Source organism: Mastomys coucha, unplaced genomic scaffold (genome assembly GCF_008632895.1).
Source record: "Mastomys coucha isolate ucsf_1 unplaced genomic scaffold, UCSF_Mcou_1 pScaffold6, whole genome shotgun sequence".
Lineage (NCBI taxonomy): Eukaryota > Metazoa > Chordata > Mammalia > Rodentia > Muridae > Mastomys > Mastomys coucha.
Window position 1 is genome coordinate 39,943,154 of NW_022196912.1, and position 22,668 is coordinate 39,965,821.

Here is a 22,668-nt window from a genome sequence, read left to right on the forward strand (position 1 = left end):
GTCCATTCTCTGGTGGTCCAGCTTTGGAGCCGCAGATACTGGCGGCATCATGGCAGCTGGCTGCAGGGACTGCAGACGACCTGGAGTCTGGGGTGCAGGGAAGGGCTTGATAATGCGAACAGATGCTGAATCCATGCTGCTCAGCATCTCTATGTTCTGGAAAGGATGGGTAGAAATGAATCAAAGGTCACTGTGCTATACAATCTCACCCACAGTAACCCTAGGCTATGTTCATGCTAAATCCAGTGCTAGGCAAGGTGCTAGCTACTACCTGAGCAGGAGCTCTGGAGTGCGATGCTCTGACAACTTGTGCCTATCAAGATCCATGACAAGAATTCAAGTGCTGAGAAGCTAAGTCACCACCTGTGGTTGTGGGGAACCAGGTTCCCCTCTGCTAGCTTTCCTCCCAAGCAACTAAGTCAAGTGTGTCACAGTCGTTTTCTAGGGATCAGCTACATCCAATCAGATCCTTATGACTTTCACTAGCCCCGGAGGGAAGAGCTATGCTGAGCCTTGTTAAGGGGGCTGAAGACTGTTCTTTTGTTTGATTTGTATACTTACACTGGGATGAAACAGAGACAGGGACTCATACTGCTTGTCCAGTTTCTTATCCTAGAAAGCACAGGAAGTAAAAATGTCATTCTTCCTAAAATTAAAAGGAACTCAGTCCTCAAATGTTGAGTGCTTCCTGCTCACTGCTCCTAAGGTTGAGTGAACTTAAACCTCAACTGCAGAGTGATGCAGGATGTGGTTCAGCATTGGAGCAGTCGCCTAACACTCTTGGGCCTTAGGTCTGTCTGTCACCCCTCCACACACTGCCCAGAAGAAACCCAAGGGACAGCAGGTTCACTAGCTGAGAACACATTTATGCAGCCTGACACACACACACCCAGGCAAGAAGTGCTGCTCTCTACCAACAGTGACATGGATACAAAATGAAGGGGTACTTTAAGGCCTGTTTTTCAAAGCTAGCTTAGACTGGGCAGGAGAACAAGAGGGTTCATGCACAACAGGTTCAGACCATGTCCACAACACTCATGCACTGAGACAGTGCTGGCAAAGGTGACCATTCATAGCATCCCTGGGTCCTGACTTCACCACTCCAACCCACAGCCTCTTAGCTGACTTCACAGACACCACACTTCTAGAGGAACTGAGTCTTCATCCTCATGTTGTATCTATGCAGGAAGCTGCATGCTAACTGACAAAGGGAAAAGCAATAGCAAGAACTGGGCCCCAATTTAATGCCTGGTGCCATGAATTCTGTGGCTAGAAACAAACCACCGGTCAGTGGCTTTGCTCTGAAATCAAGGATCAGCTTCATGGTCCATATGTACACATTCAATGTACACAAAATCCAGCTCTGTCACAAAAGCACCCAGGAGGGATGGTTCTGCTGTCCTGAGATGCATCTTCTAAGAGAGCCACCGAAGCAGCTCGACCTAGCACAAGTGCCCCAGAGCCTTCCCACCTCTCAGTGCTGTGTTCCACACCACAGGACAGAAGCCAGGAGGGCACTGACAGCCTCAGAGACCAATTACCCACCCCTCATGCGCACAAGGTAAAGTTTTAAAACTCTAAGAATTTATAAAGATATGAACATTATACACAATGTCAATAAGCTACCCAGTCCGTGGGGAATGTGGCAGAAAGTTGACTTTGTTCCTCTATAGCCAAGTCAGCCTGAAAGTGCTCTTTGTTGAGACTTTACAAGTCATAAGCCCCACGCAAATCCAGCTAAATGCATTCCTGTGTTTAAAGTGTAAAGTTCCAAAATAATAATAGCAAAATATACATACAGAAATATATTTTAAAGCCTTCAGTATGTTATTTTGCATGCGAGTGTGGCATGGTCTACAAGCTGGGATATGCATGGGGACATGGGAGGACAACTTTGGGGAGTCAATTCTCTCCTTCCACCACTTAGGTCCTAAGGAAAGAACTCACGTAGTCGGGAGTGGCAGTGAGTGTCTACCGGCTGTGTGTGAGACAGGGTCTTATGTACCGAGGCTGTTCACTATGTACCTGAGTGTAACTTTGAGCTCCTGGTCCTCCTGCCTCTATTTCCTATAGTGCATTCCCTACTATATAGTTTATGCAGTGCTAGGAGGAACACAGTCCTGTGCAAGCCAGGGACACCCTCTACTAGCTGAGCTAGGCACCCAGTTGCCATTCGGTCCACAGACCACCAGTAGGTTTCTAGGGAAGCTGTCTTGAACACAAAATAGCATGGCAACTTTTTTTTCAGTCTTTCAATCTGGAGTTGCTCAGCATTTTTGTAAAACGTTTGATCACTTAAACTTTGGTGACTTACCACACAGTGGACAAGAATGCTGAAAGGAATCCAAAATATCAAGGAGAAAACCAGAACAGACCCAACGATGTTATCTGCCAGAAACTTCCCTGTGAATAAACAAATGGCAAACAATTCTCAATCACATTTCCCATGACTGCTACAAAACATTCTGAGTCTCATGGCCAGGCTGTGCTTGGGAGTGAGACTACAGAACAATGCCCACTTCCTGTGAGGACTGGACCAGCACACCAAGGACAGCAAAGACAGTGCTTTGAATGCCTGGAAATTGTTTTATAGCTAAATTCTATGGGGTTTTGCCTTCTGTAAAATTGAGATCTACTGGTAAATAACTCTTAGATTAACCAGAGTCAAGGGACTGAACCATGTTCGGGTGGACCACTCTCCTCTGAAAACTCATACATGCAAGACACATGAGAACAGGCTTGAAATGAGTTCATTTTGTCTTCAAAAACAAAGCTGTTTAAAAATGTTTAACCTCTTTTTAAAAAATTGTTTTATTTATTTACATTCCAAATGTTGCCTCCCTTCCCAGTTCCCCCTCCCTTAACCTTCATTTTTCTGTGTTCTGCATACACATATGTTTGTGTACTGTGTGAATGCAGTGCCCTGAGAGGTCAGAAACATGCTGGATTCCCTAAGGCTAAGAGTTACAGGTAATTATGAGCCATCATGTAGATGCTAGGAATTGAACCCAGGTCCTCTAGAAGAATAACCAGTGTTCTTGACCCTGAGCTATATCTCTCCAGTCCCTATCAGAGTTATTTCATAACAAGTGTGGGGTGAAACCATACCCGAGTCACCATAGGAATCAGCTCAGATCTTGTAAATAATCCAGGAAATATTTCCCTTACCAAAAGTGTTGATGCTCAGCTGGTCAATGAAATCCCAAAATCGCTCGATTACGTCTTGTACTCGTTTCTCACATTTGCCCTATAAGGAGAAAAGATACTGCACTATCCCAAACACCATGCTTAGAACTAATGGAGCTTCAGAAAAACAATGGGCACGTAAACAGCTCTGCTTTGGGGCCCACCTGGACACAGGATGGTAATTCTGATATGAAAATACCCAAGAAAGGAGGTCCACTCACTGGCACTCACTTTCACAATACACAACTTAAAAATATCTGGTGCAGTGGTGGGGCTGGGTGTGTTCAATCCTGTATATCTTGAACCGGGTTTGTCTGTTGGTAACGGCTAAGAATACAGGAGTGTGTTGTCACACCCAACACAGAAGTGCATTTTTAGAATGACCAGGACAAGACTCAAAAAGGCTGCCAGCAGTTACAGTGAACGGGGGTGGGTGGGGTTAGGGTGGGGCCTTAGAACCAAACCTTGCTACCCAGTGCACACTTTCACTGAGTATGTACAGACAGGGACTGTGTAAGATGGAGTAGGTAGGTGTTCTTGGGTTAGTGGAGTTCAAAACTGAGCTCAGAGACAGCGGACCTGGGGAAGAAGCTTACTTTTTGCTGTTTATTTTTTGAGACCAGACCTCACTAGTAAACCTATTTGGCCTGGAACGCTATGTGACGGCAGGCTGGGGCAGGGCTGTGTGGTAATCTTTACTGTCTTAGCTGGATTCAGACACCGAGGCCTAATTTTCTGGCTTGGAGACTGGACACAGATGGAGAAACTATTCAAGCTGTGATTCTGAAGGAGGCACAGAGTAAGTAGGAATGACCAAGGCTGCTTAAGAAGCCCGAGTCAGACCCTGGACCTCTCTATAGATGCATAATTCCACAATAGGAGAGATACTTACATTCATGTCACAAAACCCTACTGTACAGGGCTTCCCTTTCCTCAAAAATAAGTTCTTTTGCTCTGCATCGACGTAAGGCACACAGGGGCCAGAAAGGTTCCTGCAGCACACCTTGCACGAGTTGTCAGTGTCTGAAAGAGAAGCATGCCAGATGACATGGGAGTCCTTACCACAGGCTTCCTCGACATCTAGTCTTTGACCTCACTCCCAGATCTCAAAAGCTGATACTATCCAGGGCCGAGGGTTTCAGGCCGAGTGCTGCATGGTGAATGTGAGGGCTTGGGTTCCAGGTCCAGCACCACAAAAATGGTCCAACGCTCCCATATTAATATTCCTCAGCTCTTCACATTAAACAACTATTAGCTAGGCATGGTGGGTTTTAATCCCAGCACTTAGAGATCAGAGGCTGGCAGAGCTCTATGAATACAAGGACAGTCTGGTCTACACAGTGTATTCTAGGATAACCAGGGAATCAAAGTGAGATCCTATCTCAGAAACAGAAAAAAAGAATTATCAACAGAAAACTGACAGATTAAGCCAAATTACACTCTGTCTAACCTGCCTAATGTTCTTCAAATGTGCCCTCTGCCCAACATGCCCATCAACCTGCCAGCTCCCATTCCTGGCTTCTCAGTGTCAGGTCACCCTACCCTGGGCCAATGACACAAGCACCACAGCCTGGACTTGACAGTACCTTCCCCAAGAGGAAAAAGTCAGCAGTCAGTACCAGATGTGTAGACACTCAGAATTAAAACTTCACCCTCCAGCGTAACTTTGTGTAGTCTGAATTTGCTCTGGGGGGGTGGGGGTGGGGGGAAGCTAAGTTTACCTTCAGGAAAAAGTCAAGTAGAACGCAATGCAAACCAAACATTTTTTATTACATTATCAGAGGCTTCCTGTGACTAGACTTTGTCTTTCCTAGGCACTGCAAGCCTGCTGTCATTCACTCAGTCATTTACTGGCAGCCGTGTTATCTTTGCTGCTCAACCACCTCAGGCATGCATGCTAGGCAGATGCTCTCCTGCTGAACTGCACCCAGCATGTACTGTTCTTACAGTGATCCACCTGCAGGATCCACTCACTCCAGCCTATGAGTGAGTTTCCACCCCATGATTTAACACTGATGTCTCCATATGGAACAGAGAGCTGCCATCAATCCACCGGCTCCACAGTGGAGTGGAGCCAGGCCCTGAATGTCCTCCCTTCAGACTTAGTGATTCCAAAAATAAGAGCATGGGAACCCAAGGAAAATTGAGGCTAGCAAAAGGCTGCTTTCCCAAGCTGCCCCAGCAGGGATGAGAGGGTGGCAGACCTTGGTGGCATCATCAAAATTCCCACCCAGAGGGCAAGTGTGTAAAGGCACTGGCTGCCAAGCTTGAAAACCTGAGTTTGATTCCTGAGACCTACATGTTACTAGTAGAGAACTGACTCCCTCAAGTGATCCTCTGATCATGTGCGCGGAGGAAGGTCCATATGTACAAATGCATGCACATGAGCACATATACAAATGCAGCCTTAGAAATCCAATCTACAGGAAATGGCTTTAGTTAAGTTCACAGTGTTTCCTCCACTAGTGCCATGGGAAGAGTTGCTGCCTTGCTTTATATGATGTGTGGGGAGGGTGAGGACAGTCCTCCACCCTCCTCTCAATGCCTCTCCATGTGTCCATGGAGCCTGTCTGCCACATGTCTGAAAAGGAGTAGGAAATAAGGTGGCAGGGAGCCGGGATCTGAACCCAGGGCTATCTGTCTCCAAACACTAGCTTGCCTTGCTGCTTTCCTCACCTCTTGCTTGCTTCTCCCCACTCTTGATGAGCAGCAGGGAGCAACAGACAAAAAGCATGTGCTATGAAGCTGCAGGACTGAGAAAATACTCACCAACACATGCGCAGGACTCCAGCTCCTGCTCTCTCTTGCAGAAAGGGATGCATTTCCCAGCCTTGCACTTGCCAAGGTCCAAGCACACAGTGTCATCTTCAGCATTTCCTGGTGGGGGGCACTCACTGCTATTCCCTGGAGGCAAACACCAATAAAAACTCAGTCCAGGGCACAGAAGTTGCCACAGACTGCTTCCCATAAGAATGAGGACGACCCAGCAAGCAGCAAAGCCTCAAAAGTCGCTTTCACCTGAAGGAAACTTGACCCTGGTTTCAAATACTTATTCACATGCCACAGGACACCTGGAGAAGCAACGGAAACACATACCTGTGCAGTAAGATACTCCTTTGCAAGTAGCATTAATAGCCTCCTGGCACTTCTTCTGGGCCGTCTCAAACTGACAGTTTTTACAGCAAGGACTGTTCCTATCACTATGGAAGAGCAGACAAACACATTCAATTCCAGTAACAGCCCAACATCAAATGCTATGGATGTGTTAGTGACCTGAACACTGAAACAAGACCTCAGGGCCAAGTCACTACTGTACAGTCTGACTCCTCTGGAGTGATCTGCAGCGTGTGTGTGTGTGTGTGTGTGTGTGTGTGTGTGTGTGTGTGTGTGTGTGTGTGTGTGTGTGTGTGTGTGTGTGTGTGTGTGTGTGTGTGTGTGTGTGTGTGTGTGTGTGTGTGTGTGTATCTGTCCCTTAATGTGAAAAAGTAGTACACACAGCAATCACCTTTACAGTAACTTGGTATTCTTTGTTTTCATTAACTAGTCAAGAAAAAAGCCAGGGTAGCCAGTGAGAGTACATGCCTTTAATCTCAGCACTTAGAAGCAAAGGCAGGCAGGTCTCTGAACTGAAGGCCACCCTGGTCTACAGAGTGAGTTCCAGGATAGCCATGGCTACAAAGAGAAACCTAGACTTGGGGGTGCATCAGTGGCTAAGAAACAAAGCAGCCTGAGTCCCATACCACTGCCAAGAGAATCTACAAGGTAGAAGGTACAATGTACAGATGATTTATTCACCAAACACTGGTATATTAGGGTACTTAAAAATAGAAATGTAGATACCTTCCAATTTGGAATTTGCTTAACAATCATTAAACAGCACCTCCACATTATTCTATTATATGGGTACACAATAACAATTTGTCTTCTAATAGCACTACCTTTGATTATTCCAATATTTTGCCACTGTAACAGATGGAGCCATGAGTAGGCTTGTTAAGTCAACTTTGTATATTTTAAAAAGATTTTGGGTTTTCCACATAGAGTTTCCACTGTGTAGCCTTGGCTGGCCTGGAGCTTACTATGTACATCAGGCTGGACTCTAATTCACAAAGATCTGCCTCCCCCAGCCTTTCAAGTACTGGGATTAAAAGTATGTCCCACCATGCCTGGCTTTTAAAAGATTTTTTTAAAACTCCAGTGAACAGATAGTAAAGGCTGTTGGCACCAAGCTAATTTTAGAATAAACATAAATCTTAAACACTAGGGAGGCAGAGGTAGACGGATCTCGGTGAGTTCCAAGTCAGCCAAGTTGCCTGCATTTGCAGTCCCCTGTTATCTGGACCCTCACTATCCCAGCCCTCTGCCCCTCTGTGGGAACACTCTCACCTGCACTGCACACCTGGCTTCAGTGTGCAGTCACTATTGCAGCAGGTGTCGTTGTTCAGGTACATGATACCCGGGTCACACTCCTCTCCTTCATCCACCCTGGAGTTGCCACACACCTTGTTGCTGCGCTCCTGGAAGCACTCTTGAGCCTTACTTTCTATGGTCTTGAAGATGGACTGTTTACTGCAGTTTGAAAACATCTTAAAAGAAAAAAGGGCCATGAGAGTAGAAAAGAACAAGATGAATGCATTCCCAGGCAGTGCTATTCTACAGACAAATCCTAACTGCGAAGCCTCCACCAATGCCACCACTGTGTCAAGCAGTTACCTGCAAATGCCACAGTAAGAAATTACTGAAGTAGAGTAAGATAGAAAAGACCAGTTATGAGACATTTACTTAAAGCACTGAGTTATTTACTTAAGCACTGCTTATACTACCGATTGCCAAGCATGACCTCACTTGCTGTCTGGAACAGAATGACCTGGAGGAATAGCTGAAGGGATGGGCTGCTATAGATTGCCACCTATGCTTCTGGAAAATCTTGCTTGCTTGCCCAGCCCACCCTGTGCTTTTAGAACAATGGTTCTCAACCTGAGGGTTATAACCCCTTTTTTGTAGCAACAAAAATAACTTTATGTTTGGGGGTCACCACAACATGAAGGCTGTATGAAAGGACTGCACCATTAGGAAGGGTGAGAACCACTTGTCTAGGCTATAAAATGAAGAATTCAAACTGAACCCAGCATAGAAACTTTCCAGGAGCTGCCTGGCTTCGGCTCACCACTGACATTGGTGTCAAAGTGCTTATTTCAGAAAGACTGCTACAACATAATTTTCCTCTAGTCAATACAAAATGACTAGGGTGTTTGTTTCATTTTTTGTTTTAAGACAAGGGTCTCAGAACAGCCTGACTCCTGGCCTTGAACTCAAAGATACACCTGCCTCTGTGCCCCACAGGTCAAAATGGTTCGTGACCTTAGATAAGGACCTAAATCACCATAGCAGATCACTCCTCATTAGCAGTTAAACTCTCAAACAATGGGTCTCGAGGCCTAGACTGTGCAGAGCACATAGTGACCAATCTGTCACTAGCTTTGTGGCCACCGTCTCTAAATCCTAGTCTTGTATTACCACCTTTGTCTACAGCCTTGCTTTCTTTCACTGTCAATTCTCATGGAGATCACAGCCCTCATCATCTTCTTTCTTCCCACTAATATCAGGGTTCACAGCTCATGTAAGGCCATAGGGCAGCTGCTTGTTGGCCCATCTAGTAGCAGAGAGGGCTATTTGTCTAGGTGAAATGAAGATCCACCTTATTTCTATACTCCTATAGCCCTTTTCACCTAGTTAAAAAATGTTTAAGAAACTCATGAACTGGGCATAGTGGTGTGCAATTGTAATCCCAGCACTCAGGACACAGAGGCAGGAAGATATTTGATTCAAGCCTGATCTACACAGCAAGTTCCAGGACAGCCAGGACTATATACACAAACTATGTCTCCAAAAAAAAAAGAGCGAGAGAGAAAAGAAAAAGAAAAGAAGAGAGAAGAGAAGAAAAAAGGAAAGAAGGAAGGAAGGAAGACAAAGCAAGAAAGGAAGAATTAATGTAAGGCCTCTACTAACTGCTAATGAGGTAAAGGATCCTGCTGCCAAACCTGATAAGCACAATCCCCAGATAAAAGGAAAGACCCACCTGCCTCCCAGGGCTGGTGAGATGGCTCAGCTGGTAAAAGCATCGACTGCTCTTCCAAAGGTCCTGAGTTCAAATCCCAGCAACCACATGGTGGCTTACAACCACCTGTAATCAGATCTGAAACCTTCTTCTAGTGTGTCTGAAGATAGCTACAGCGTACTTACTTATAATAATAAATTAATCTTTGGGCTGGAGTGAGCAGGAATTGGAGAGCAGGGCCTACCAGAGTGAGCAGAGGTCCTAAAGTCAATTCCCAACAACCACATGAAGGCTCACAACTATCTGTACAGCTACAGTGTGTACTCATATACATAAAATAAATAAATCTTTAAAAAAAATAGGAAAGACTTCCAAAAGCTGTCCTCTGAGCTCCACACATGTCATGACATATACATGTCACCCCCATAAATATAAAAAAGTATTTGAAAAAAACTAAGGTCAGGCAGTGGTGGTGTACGCCTTTAATCCCAGCACTTGGGAGGCAGAGGCAGGTAGATTTCTGAGTTCCAGGACAGCCAGGGCTACATAGAAAAACCCTGTCTCAAAAAACAAAAACAAAAAAACAAAAAACAAAAAAATCTAAAACATAGAATATATATACACTAGTTGAGAAAACTAAAATGTTCGAAAATATGCACTAAATGTGATGGTTGCAGGACAAAACTAACTGTGCTCCACTGACAGCTCAGCACCCCCGAAAAAACCAGCTCTACCCACGCTCCACTCCCACTAGCAGGTTCTCATAGGTCACGGGGATTTCCACAGAAGAGGAAGCAGCACCATGTGCTGTCCCTTGCAGCAGAGTGTAAAGTTAAACAGTCCCCCAAGCTGGCAGTGTCCTCACAACCTGAGCCAGCCAATACGGAAGCCACATGGGAGCTCTTCCTCTCTGCGTGTTTTATAGTCTACTGCAGAAGCCTCCAAGCACGCAGTGAATCAACAACAGTCCCACTGATGCTCACGCCCCTCACCAGCTTCCACGCAGCTTCACAGTTTTCTGTATTTACCCAGTTTCTTGTCCATTTTTATTAATTGTTTTTAACAGTTTTATTAAGGCACATTTAATCCCTAGTACAGAAGGGAGAGAGGAAAAGGAAGGGGAGTAGGAGGAAGGGTGGTGGCAGCATACTGTGAGGTACTGCTAAATTAAATGAGTCATAAATTGTAAATAAAACTGTCAGGTCATTTTTAAGGCTGAGATAAACACCCTTACAAAATCAATTCTGTAGGGAACCCAAACTTACATATGATTAACTTTGACAAAACATGACAGCTGTAAGCACTTAAGATGAGCTTCAGTATTTGACAGTTCCACCTCTAGAGAAACACTTGGAGATGGATACTTTCCCGAGCCCCTTTCTGTTACCATTGTATAGTCTTCTTTCCTACCACTAAAAACAATCAAAACACACACACCTTATTATTCTCGTGGTCACCGCTCACAGCTATGGGATACATAACATACTTTCCTCCTTGGTCCTCACTTGGGGCACATTCTGCTAGCCCATCAGGATCATGTTCTGCTCCAAAATTGTGTCCCAATTCATGAGTTGTAACCAGGTCAGCTTCCTTAAGAATCAGAGAAAGAACATATGTAATCATCAGCTATTTTTGCCAGTTGGGCCCATGCTATATTTTTCAGACCAAATGGAAGTAGAATTATTGCCATAAATGGTCCACAAACACCTATCATACACCCCACATAAAACCTTTTTATACTCATTTGTGCACAGTGAATGTGTGAGGTTAGAGTTGTTTTATACAGTATCTACCCACTAAGCCATCTCCCTGGCCCCAATAAATATAATTTGGGGTTGTGGTGGAATATGACTCAATTTTTTTTAAAAAGGATTTATTTATTATATGTAAGTACACTAGCTGTCTTCAGACACTCCAGAAGAGGGCATCAGATCTCATTACAGATGGTTATGAGCCACCAATGTGTTTGCTGGGATTTGAACTCGGGACCTCTGGAAGAGCAGTCAGTGCTCTTAACCGCTGAGCCACCTCTCTAATTCCAGGAGATCAAAAATGAAGGCTCCTCTGTGCCCATAAATTCACACGGGCACATATGCACACATATAAACAATATGTTCATTAGTTAAAAAACAAAAATAAGGTAGATGGAGCATGAAAAACGACACCCAAAGTTGACCCCTGACTGCCACATGCATAGATAGAGAGGGGGAGGTAAGGGGCACAGGGTAGAGGCTGGAAGCCAAACATTCCCCCAAACACCTGTATGGTTTCTTTTTCCATCTTTCATCAACAGTGGCAACTCTCCTCTCAATACTCAACCCATGCCTTGCAGAGATCCACCTTAGCTGCTACACTTGGCAGCAAGTGCCTTGGCCTTCTGAGCCATCTCAACTGTCCCAATGCCTTTAAAACAGTAGCGGAATGCTTTAGTATAAGAATGAACACCACACTTACTTCTCCTCCTTCAGGAATAAGAACAAGGACAGAGGGTAAGAGCTGACAGATGGCAACAAAACTTTTAAAGTAGAAGAAAAAAGTATACAAGTTTTTATATTTAAAAAAAAAAAAAAAGTAAAGGGGCTGGAGAGATGGCTCAGTGGTTAAGAGCTCAATTCCCAGCAACCACATAGTGGCTCACAACCATCTGAGATCCGCTGCCCTCTTCTGGTGTGTCTTAAGACAGCATAGTGTATGCATATACATAAAATAAGTAAACCTTAAAAAAAAAAAAAATACTACAAGCATGGAAGAACAGAGCCATACAGAAAGGGTATGTGAAAGAAGAGACTACTATACCCAAAACCAAAGGTCAACGACAATGAAAAAGTTAAAACACCTATGTAGGAAACAACAAGAACACAAATGGAAAGCAAGAGAAAGCACTAAGAAGCAACAGACAATTTACCCTAGGAATCAAATACCCGGTTTAACTAAGTAAGCCCCAAACAACAGACAAGCTATCTGGCCTACCTACAGTACCAGATACTCGGGAGGCAGAGGGACTGCACTGCCTAGGACATTAAGGCCACCTCAAGTGACACATAGTAGAGGATGAAAAACACATACACAAAAAAAGTTATCTAGGCGATAACACAAGAATACTTTAAAAACAACAACAACAACAACAAGGGCTGGCAAGATGGCTCAGTGGGTAAGAACACTGACTGCTCTTCCAAAGGTCCTGACTTCGGATCCCAGCAACCACATGGTGGCTTACAACCATCCGTGATGAGATCTGACACCTCCTTCTAGTGTGTCTGAAGACAGCTACAGTCTATTACGCCGCCGGAGCAAGCGGGGCTGGGAGGTCCTGAGTTCAATTCCCAGCAGCCACATGATGGCTCACGGCCATCTGTACAGCTACAGTGTACTCATACACATAAATAAATAAATCTTAAAAAAAAACAATTTGGGCTTTTTTTTTTTAATGAATCTTATTTATTTATTTTATGTATAGGAGTACACTGTGGCTGTCTTCAGACACACCAGAAGAGGGCTTCAAATGCCCATTACAGATGGTTGTGTTGAACTCTGGACCTCTGGAAGAGCAGTCATTGCTCTGAAAGGCTGAGCTGTCTCTCCAGCCCCGCAAGAATACTTTGAAACCAGGCTTCTTGATACTAGCCTGCAATTCCAGCACTCAGAGACTGATACAAGAGAATCTCAAAGTCAAGTGAGACATCAAAGAAAAAAAGTAAGCATTTTGCATAAAGACAAAGGTATCTAAATTAAAGAGTTCCACTGCTATACAAAGGAAGGAGAAAATAAAAAGAGCCGGTGGTGGTGGCACACACCTTTGATCCCAGTGAGTCGCTGTAATTGAGGCCAGCCTGGTCTACAATCCAGGCAAGCAAGTTCCAGGCAAGCCCAGGGCTACAGAGAGAAACTTTGTCTCAAAAACCAAACAGCAAATAAACAAAATAATAATTATACTAATAGAGACATGATTGATTTTAGTATGCGCATTCAGTTTCTGCCTGGGTATATTAGTGAGCCCAGTGCCTGGGGAGGCTAGAAGAGGATGTTGGATCCCTGGTGCTGGGAACCAGACAAAGGCTCCATGAAGACCAGGAAGCAGTCTTAACTGTCGAGCCAGCTTTCTAGCCATACATAGTCAATTTTAGCTCAGAGTCAACATACTGATTAATATAGTAATTTTTCCTACCAATACTTACTCTCCCTATTATAAATATACTTAGCTTTTTGAAACAAGGTCTCTACATATTCCTGGCTGTCCTGGAACTCACTAGACCAGGCAGGCCTCAAATTCAAAGAGATCCACCTGCCTCTCTCTCTCCAGAGTGCTCAAATTAAAGTGCTCAAATTAAACATCATGATGCTTAGCTCTCTTATTTTTTTTTTTAAATCTTTTTTTTTTAAAGATTTATTTATTTATTATATGTAAGTACACTGTAGCTGTCTTCAGACACTCCAGAAGAGGGCGTCAAATCTCATTACAGATGGTTGTGAGCCACCATGTGGTTGCTGGGATTTGAACTCAGGACCTTCGGAAGAGCAGCCAGTGCTCTTACCCACTGAGCCATCTCTCCAGCCCTAGCTCTCTTATTTTTAAACTGCTCTAAATCTGTACTGAGCAGCAACATTCAGTTAAAATAGGTACCTTCCTGCCCTGGTGCTATGAGCATTCTTGTTGCCAACTAGCGCCCAGGGAGGCATAACCAGAAACCAATGGTAAGGCTTGTGGAGAAGCTTTGGCAGAAGGACAACCTAGTTATAGGGTCTTCTTCCTGCTTTCCTTAACAGAGCCAAAAGGCATCTTGTCCTTCTGTGGCTATAGCATGAGGACAGAGGGCTTGTGTTGAGAAAGGCTAAAGGAAAGCCATGAAGATCCAGACTTCGAGAACTCTGAATGCCCCAGTGTATACCTGGAGAAGACTGTCTCAGCCACCATAACTCAGAAAAAGAAGCCCCCATTAAGGCCACTAATGGTTACTGTATTTTCTATTATTTGTAGCAAAATACACTTGAACAGATATATCTACACAAAAACAAGGTTTTTTACTTTGTTTTGTTTTGGTTTTTTTTGAGACAAGTCTCAGGTACCTGAGCTGGCCTTGAACTTACTATGGAGCTGAGAACAATCTTGAAATGCTGATCCCCCTGCCTCCATCCTCCCAAGGGCCGGGAGACAAGGGACGGGGTTATGGACATGCATCACTAGCCTTGGTTTTACATGGTATATGATAGGCCTGCATTCTACTAACTGAGCTACATCTCCAGGCAAGATATAAAAATCTTTGAGAAAAAGAGGTCACAAACAAAGGCTAACGACCCATACCCTTTTTAACAGCATACATATGAACACCAGCAGACAGCAGAGCAATGCCTTAGATGCTTCACAGCCACGTTATCAACCAAGTACACATTACAAAGATACCAGTGTAAATATGCAACTAAGATACCTATGCAATGGATTCCAAATCAATCCTGTTCAAAAACAAAAACAGAGGCTGGAGAGTTGGTTCCGTGGTTAAAAGCACTTGCTGCTCTTCCAGAGGTTGCATGTTCAATGCCAGGACTGATGTCAGATGGCTCATATCATCTACTGTAGCTCAGCTCCAGCAGTCCCAACCCCCTCTTCTAGTATCTGTAGGCACCCATGCTTGTGTGTATGTAGTGTGCATACATGCTATTTTTTAATAAAGTTCTTTAAGAAAATCAAAAAACATACCTTTGTGAGAATGGTTTTACCATAATTTTTTGTACTAGTCAGACCACTATTTAAATAGATGTTTTTCTTCACACTTGGGTTGTAATAAGCTAAAAGAAAAAGAAAACAGACAAAAATTGGTTTTTAAACTCAGAACTGAAACGTAACCCAATCAGCTTTCTCTTTCGTCTCTCAGTGTCATGGGAGTACAATGAGACACTTACCTTTTGGACAAACCCCTCCATGGCTGTTTGCTCTGGGAGAACCAACATAAGCCAATCCAAGAGTTCCCATATCAAAATCTTGGTATGTGAAAAGATGAGCCAGGCAGACTTTAGATGCTTCTTCAGCTATATCAAAGCTAAATTGCTTTAAAAAGAGGAAATTCTTAGTTAGTTTGCTGTCATCATGCCAGATGCAAACCTTACTGAGCAGTGGCAGCTCAGCACTGGCACCTCCAATCGCTTCCCACACTAATGCTTTCCCTGGGGCTCACAGTGGTCACATGGTAGTGGGCAGCACTCAGGCACCTTTCATTTACGCAGAATGAAGTCACTGCTCTTCCATAGGGACCACATCAGGACTAGAGCAGCCCCATGCTACAGTATGTCAAAGTATTTCAAGAGTTTAAGAGTGCTATGTAGGGGTTATTTTTAATCATTTGGGCTGGGAAAGGTTTTTGTTTGAATTTAAGAATGTTTATAATCCAGGAGAGTTGTAAATGTAGGTCTATAAAAAGGCACACATTCTTGATTTTATGGTAATAAAATAAAAAAATTTAAATCCATTTTATCCCCACAACCTCCAAGACTTTTCTGGGGTTGAGAGAAAAAAGTGGTAGCAGCACATTTGGGCCTACAGGAAGTAGGGGTGTGGCGGGTTAGCTGTCTCAGCACTCAGGAAGTCTAGTTGCTCAGGCTTATCCTCTGGCTAACCCAGGACAAGACATCTACACTTGATGAATGGGCCAAACTGCAGTCATATCGAAGCTCATATCTTGATGTTCTGGCCCTCACTATCATAGCTGCATTGAAGACAGAGTCTTTCCCAAAGCAAGTAAGGTCATATTCACAGGCCCTAGTTAAAGCAACCACCTGTTCCCTTGTGAAAGGTACTTTGGGGAGACACTTGTTAATTCGTTTGTTTGCATCATTAGAATCCAAATCCAGGGCCACATGAACACAACTCAGTGTGTGCAGCACCATGTGTGTCTCCATGAGGTCAGGACACAGATACACATGAAGGAAGACATCAGCATGCTAAAGAGAGGCCTGAGGAGAAAACAATCTTGCCAATACCTCAACCTTGTATTTCTGGTTTCCAGAGCTAGGACAAAATAAGTGCCAGTGGCTTGACCTCCCAGGCTGCGGCACTCTGCTAACAGCAGCTGGAGCAGACACATTTGCTGCGACTTATCTCAAAAGCATATGATATGCAGGCCTTTAATCCCAGCATAGGGAGGCAGAGGCAGGCAGATCTCCCAGTTCAAAGTCATCCTGGTCTACAGAGTAAGTTCCAGGACAGCCAGGACTATACAGAGAAATCCTATCTCAGAAAAACAAATATCACCTACAAATAAAAAAGACAAAAAGATAGTAAGTATCTCGAGCTAGAGAGATGGCTCAGCCGGTAAGAGCACTGACTACTCTTCCAAAGGTCCTGAGTTCAATTCCCAGCAACCACATGGTGGCTCACAACCATCCGTAATGAGATCTTCTAATGTGTCTGAAGACAGCAAAAATGTACTCACATAAAATAAAAAAAAAGATAGTATCTCAATGTCCCTCGGGTAGCTGGCAGATCAAATTACATAAACCAGTATTATATAAACATACCACACGATCTCCATCTGGGAGGAAAATGATAAAAGCTTTTAATTCCATTCAAGTTTGAAACTTAATCTTGTTCTTGTATGTGAGAAATTCATATACACTCACCTGGACCAATACACTGAAACTACAAGATTAAAAAACAAAACAAAACATGGGCTGGTGAGATGGCTCAGTGGGTAAGAGCACTGACTGCTCTTCCAAAGGTCATGAGTTCAAATCTCAGCAACCACATGGTGGCTCACAACCACCCATAATGAGATTTACAATAAAGCAGTAATATCTACAGACATTATACTAGAGTAAGGAGGCACATCCAGAATGAAAATAAAATGTTTAAATTTTCATAGATCTCAAGTGATACTTGTGCTGGCCAATACACTGGCCAGTAATTACATTGGTAAGTACTGCCCTGATAGACTTGTGGTTAAGTTTCAGAGACCTGAGGTACAAAACGGTATAAAAGTCTACAGGATGTTGATTCATGTTAGTTTACAGAGAAGGGCCATTGTGCCTAATTAGATGCTTGAAGACATTAAGGTTTCTACCATGTTCCTTCACTAGTATAGATACATGCATTAAAAATGAAAAGAACTGGGCTGGCCAGATGGCTCCACGGGTAAGAGCACTGAATGCTCTTCTGAAGGTCCTGAGTTTGGATCCCAGCAACCACATGGTGGCTCACAACTATCCGTGATGAGATCTGACGCCCTCTTCTAGTGGTCTGAAGACAGCTACAGTGAATTACTCCGGAGCGAGTGGGACTGGAGCAAGCAGGGTCCGAGCAAGCAGGGCCGGAGCGAGCGTGCGAGCAGAGCCAGCAGAGGTCCTGAGTTCAATTCCCAGCAGCTACATACATGATATTTCATGTATCTGTACAGCTACAGTGTACTCATACACATAAATAAAATGAATCTTTAAATAAAAAAAAAAAATGAAAAGAATCAGGCTGGAGAGATAGCTCAGCAGTTAAGAGCACTGGCTGCTCTTCCAGAAGTCCTAAGTTCACAACTATCTGTAACGAGCTCTGATGCACTCTTCTGGTGTGTGTCTGAAGACAACTACAGTGTACTCACATAAATGAATAAACCTTAAAAAAAAATGTAAAAGAACCATGCAGAACATGACCTACCTCTAGCAACATCTTCACATCCCAAGCATCCTTCTCTTCATTTGGGAAACTTTTTGCCATATTGAAGTGTCTTTCGCCAGGTTTTACCTCTTGTGGAGACTTGAGAATTCGAATCTATACTTAAGAGAGAACATACTTAGAACAATTCCAAAGCATTCTAAGACATCTACTGCATTATTTCATCATTTCAAAAACAAACAAACAAACAAACAAACAAAAAAAAAACCCAGCATCTGGCCAGGTGTGGTGGCACATGCCTTTAGCCCAGAACTCCAAAGACAGAGACAGGTAGATCTCAGTTTAAGGCTAGCCTGATATACATAGTGTGTTCTAGGATGGCCAGGGCTGTCTGGAGAGATCCTGCCTAAGAGAAACAACACCAAAAACTATATCAAAGCTTGGCATCCGAGAGCTCAAGAGATCTCAGCAGCTAGGAGCACTTGTTCCTACTCAGGACTCAGGTCTGATTTCCCTAGCATCCACTATGCAAGTTCATAACTTTCCATATATATATATATATATATATATATATACATATATATATATATATATATATGTATATATATATATATATATATAATCAGCATCAATATAACCTTAGCACTTGATAGGCAGAGACGGGACATCATTACTACTAGTTCAAGGCCAATCTGGGCTACATAGCAAGCCTGACTCAAAAACTAAACACACAAGCCATACACCTACACACACACAGGCACGCACGCACACATGCACGCACGCACGCACACAAGCCATACACCTACACACACACACATGCACGCACGCACGCACGCACGCACGCACACACACGCTCTCTCTCTCTCTCTCTCTCTCTCTCTCTCTCAAAATTATGTACTCCCATAAAAAATGTTTTGCACCCAAATTCTTTTTTTTTTTTTTTGGTTTTGTTTTTTTTTTCGAGACAGGGTTTCTCTGTGTAGCCTTGGCTGTCCTGGAACTTACTCTGTAGACCAGGCTGTCCTCGAACTCAGAGATCCGCCTGCCTCTGCTGGGATTAAAGGTGTGCACCACCACCGCCCAGCACAACCCAAATTCTTTAGCTCAAATATTTATTGCCCAAAACAAACTGAAAAACATATGGTATAGAAAAATGTCAATGAATTATTTATAAAGTTATAAATGTACTAAATTCTTACATCTTCCACATTTGAAAAAAAACAGAGAACTTAGATTACATGAACCTAAGATATGTATTACAATTATATGGAGAGATAGTTCAGTGGTTAAGAGCACTGACTGCTCTTCCAGAGGTCCTGAGTTCAATTCCCAACAACCACATGGTGGCTCACAACCATCTGTAATAGGCATCCGATGCCCTCTTCTAGTGTGTCTAACACAGCAACAGTGTACTCCACACATGAAATAAATTTTTTAAAAAAAAGCAGCTTGATAGAAAGCAGATGACTGACTTCCTGGACTAATAATTGATATTTATAAAAAAAACAAAAACAAAACAAAACACTAAGTCTGCTTAACAGGGAATAATATCTAATATAACATAAAAAGTTAAAAGGTCAAGAGTGTACAACATATTGCCAGATTGTTAAATACAGACAGGTACATGCATAATACACATCCATGACATATTATCTTTGGAAAGATAAATCCTGACTGATCTAGAACTCACTATGTAAACCAGGCCTCCTTGAACTTACAGAGATCCTCCTGCCTCTGCCTGCCCAAAACTAGAATTATAGGCATACATCACCAGGTCAAGTAAGTGATTTTTTTTTTGGTAGTTTGGCTTTGTTTTTTTAATCTATCAATTTTACACAATATAACCTATAAGCCTATGTTTTAATATAAGGAACCTGAAGATTACATCAAAATATGTATTTTTCAAAGCAGTAATCAATTTCCAAACCACTGAAGTCAGTTTTGACTGAGAATAATTGTGATGGCTCTAGGGCAGCACTAACAGCATCTCTATCAGGTGAGCAACAGAAGGCGCGAACACAACTGCCGTGTATAAGGGCTTCCCCTGCACTGCATTCTTGAGTAAATTTCTACACTCAGAACTGTAAGATTCCATTAGAACCCCCTCGAATTGGAATATCCTGTCATTTCTGGTTTATGTACTAGATAGAATCCTAACCAAAGTCTGACACATGATCAGAAGAAAAAAAAAACACTACAGGGCATGAAAGACGACAATTAACAGACGAGAGGAATATAATAGCATTAAGAGGTTTCATTCCTAAAATAACCCTAAAGACAGAAACTTTATCAACTTGTATTAAATACCAAAACACAACACAATTTATCATCAAAAAATTCACAAAAGTAGAATGTTTATGATTAATGTTAAGGTAGGCTTTGGGTTTTGAAAGAAATATATTTACACTATAACCTCAGCAAAAAGCCTACTATTGATGAATACCTGTTCTATCTGTACTCCATAACCTTTAAATCCTGCATTATCCCACGAGGTGTTCCGGTATATGTCATCAACTCGGTCAATTAGCTCTATCTGTGGATATAAACGGTGAAGTTATGCAGAACTCTACCACTCTTTGCAATGTAATAAAATCTACTAGAATAGACATCTAGTTGGAAAAAAATGCAAGATTATGAAAACTGGCTTTGAGAAAGCAATCTTTGTCACTGAGGAGTTATCAAGCTACCCCTAGAACCAAACTTAAAACACGGCTACAAGAAGGAATGTTACTGTCTACCTAACCTCAGGCATTTTAAATACTACCATTCCAGCTAATGATGAAAATAAAGTCACTGATTTACCAAAAACTCTAAAAAGCAGTTGGTCTTCATTTCTTGTCCTGAGTACCTGAAATGTGGCCCTAGAAAATGGTGATGATTACCTTTTTATTTTCCATCTTTTTGTGTGTGGGGGAACATATGTATGTATATGCATGTTTTTCACATGTATCGGCATGTGTGTGTGCATAATCATTTAAGTTCACATGATAGAGGCAGAGCATAATTACTATATCAGAAAAATAAATGACATCAACAAAAAAATAACAACAACAACAAAAAAACAAACTACTTATCTTTTCTCAAAAAAGAGTATCTGTTCAAAAAAAATGCGTTAGCAGGCTTGTTCCAGCTCTGAAGGGACAGTTCTGGGCTTTAAGTAGAAGTAAGAAATGCACTTTGAAAAAGTGAACCTCACAGTATGCTCAAATTCATGGTATACAATAAGAAGTAAAATACAAGGAGTCCTTTATATAAACCCAGATAAGAATTTTTTAAGAAAGACTCTTGCTTATGAACAAGAATTACAATGACTCCCACTATTCTCCTAATAAATTCATCCATGAAAGAAGGAAAGGAAAGAAGGCTGAGGAGAGTTGGAATAAAATGGAGAGAATGGAAAGGCGGCAATAAGAAAGCTGTCTTTGCTGCATCAGGCTGCTGTCCATGAATAGCTGCCTTCTCTTCTATTCCCTCAATGACAACATTTTAATCAGTGCCAAGTTACCAAGATGAATGGGCTCATACTGAGAAACAAAACGATTCCAGAGAAAATCGTTTAAAATTTTAGTAGCTGATGCTGAACGGTCCATGTCAGGCTGTGGACACAGCTCAGTGCAAAGGCACTTGCTCACAGGCATGAGGGCCTGGGGTTGAGGCCCAGAAAAATATTAAACTTCTTTAATCTTTCCTTCCTATCTCTGCCCTGAAGTTAACTGTGGCTATGAAGGTCTCACTTACTTCATATTCTGTCCTAAGGTTATCTCTGTAATGTGACAATAGCAAATATCTGTGGAATTAGATACAAGTTCTCACAAATATGTGGTTTTTATTCTCAAGTATAAATCTATGCATGTGATACTAACGTTTATAGAGTTCACGTGCATAAAGAAAGTACATTATAAATGCTCCCCTAATTTATGATGTAGAAAAGTCTAATGTAGAGAAAATAGTAATTTTAAAGCAAAACACTTTCTCATAGTTTTGACACAGTTTCTATATAGAAATTTAAGATCCTAGTAAATGGTCCTCAAAATAACAGGGAATTAACAGAATCTGGAGCAGGCTTGACTTCTTTAAGTTGTAAATTACTGCAGCATTCTCTTAATAGGATTACTTCAACCACATAAATGACTTGCTAAGTTGTATATCCTTGCTAACCTGTATATTATCAAATACTTACTAAGTAATTTGTAGTGGTGCTCTCTTCTCCACGGCCCATGTATTTATAAAATCGATGATCTGCTACCACCAGTAATTTACAAGTATTCTTCAAGGGGTTAGGTTCAGCTCGTCTCTTCACTCGACGAACAAACTCTAATATGAATTTGTATGCACTATTAAATTAAAATTCATCAAAACAAGGAGGGTTTTTTATAGTAACACTTAGTTCTAATATTTTTCTGAAACATTATTTAAGCTTAATATTATTAAAGGTATCTTTTTCTTTTCCAGGGGAAGGGTGGAGCCAGGGTCTCTTGCAGCCTTGGCTGATCTCAAATTCCCTATGCAGTCAAAGATGTCCTTCAACTTCTGATCGTACTGCCTCTACCTCCCGTATACGAAGATAATAGTCATACACCATAACATCTGTCCTTAATGGTATCTTGAATAATAATAATAATAATAGTAATAAAAAAATTGGGAAAAATAGAGAAAGTAAAAAGTAATATAAGGTTTACAATGGTTGAATCCAAAACCAGTGGGGCTTGGGATATGTACGACCCCAGTTTAAACCCACCACAAAAGGAAAGAATTTTTCATATTATGTTTAATATAGAAAAATAATCACGGGCTGGTGAGATGGCTCAGCAGGTTAGAGCACTGACTGCTCTTC

General features: G+C 42.3%; 1 protein-coding gene across 1 annotated transcript in view; it reads right to left on the bottom strand.

Moving 5' to 3' along the window:
- Adam17 (ADAM metallopeptidase domain 17) overlaps nucleotides 1-22,668 on the bottom strand; it is a gene marked incomplete at its 3' end in the record, with an annotated part of 48,957 nt that continues 26,289 nt past the window's right edge. Inside the window, exons 6-19 of the mRNA XM_031357706.1 lie at nucleotides 22,015-22,148; nucleotides 20,278-20,367; nucleotides 17,877-17,990; nucleotides 15,140-15,284; nucleotides 14,937-15,025; nucleotides 10,682-10,834; nucleotides 7,573-7,772; nucleotides 6,283-6,386; nucleotides 5,956-6,090; nucleotides 4,079-4,209; nucleotides 3,169-3,247; nucleotides 2,315-2,403; nucleotides 562-612; nucleotides 1-156 (exon numbers count right to left, since the gene is read on the bottom strand). Of these exons, the coding sequence (XP_031213566.1) occupies nucleotides 1-156; nucleotides 562-612; nucleotides 2,315-2,403; nucleotides 3,169-3,247; nucleotides 4,079-4,209; nucleotides 5,956-6,090; nucleotides 6,283-6,386; nucleotides 7,573-7,772; nucleotides 10,682-10,834; nucleotides 14,937-15,025; nucleotides 15,140-15,284; nucleotides 17,877-17,990; nucleotides 20,278-20,367; nucleotides 22,015-22,148 (1,670 nt within the window). The remainder of the gene's footprint in view (nucleotides 157-561; nucleotides 613-2,314; nucleotides 2,404-3,168; nucleotides 3,248-4,078; nucleotides 4,210-5,955; nucleotides 6,091-6,282; nucleotides 6,387-7,572; nucleotides 7,773-10,681; nucleotides 10,835-14,936; nucleotides 15,026-15,139; nucleotides 15,285-17,876; nucleotides 17,991-20,277; nucleotides 20,368-22,014; nucleotides 22,149-22,668) is intronic.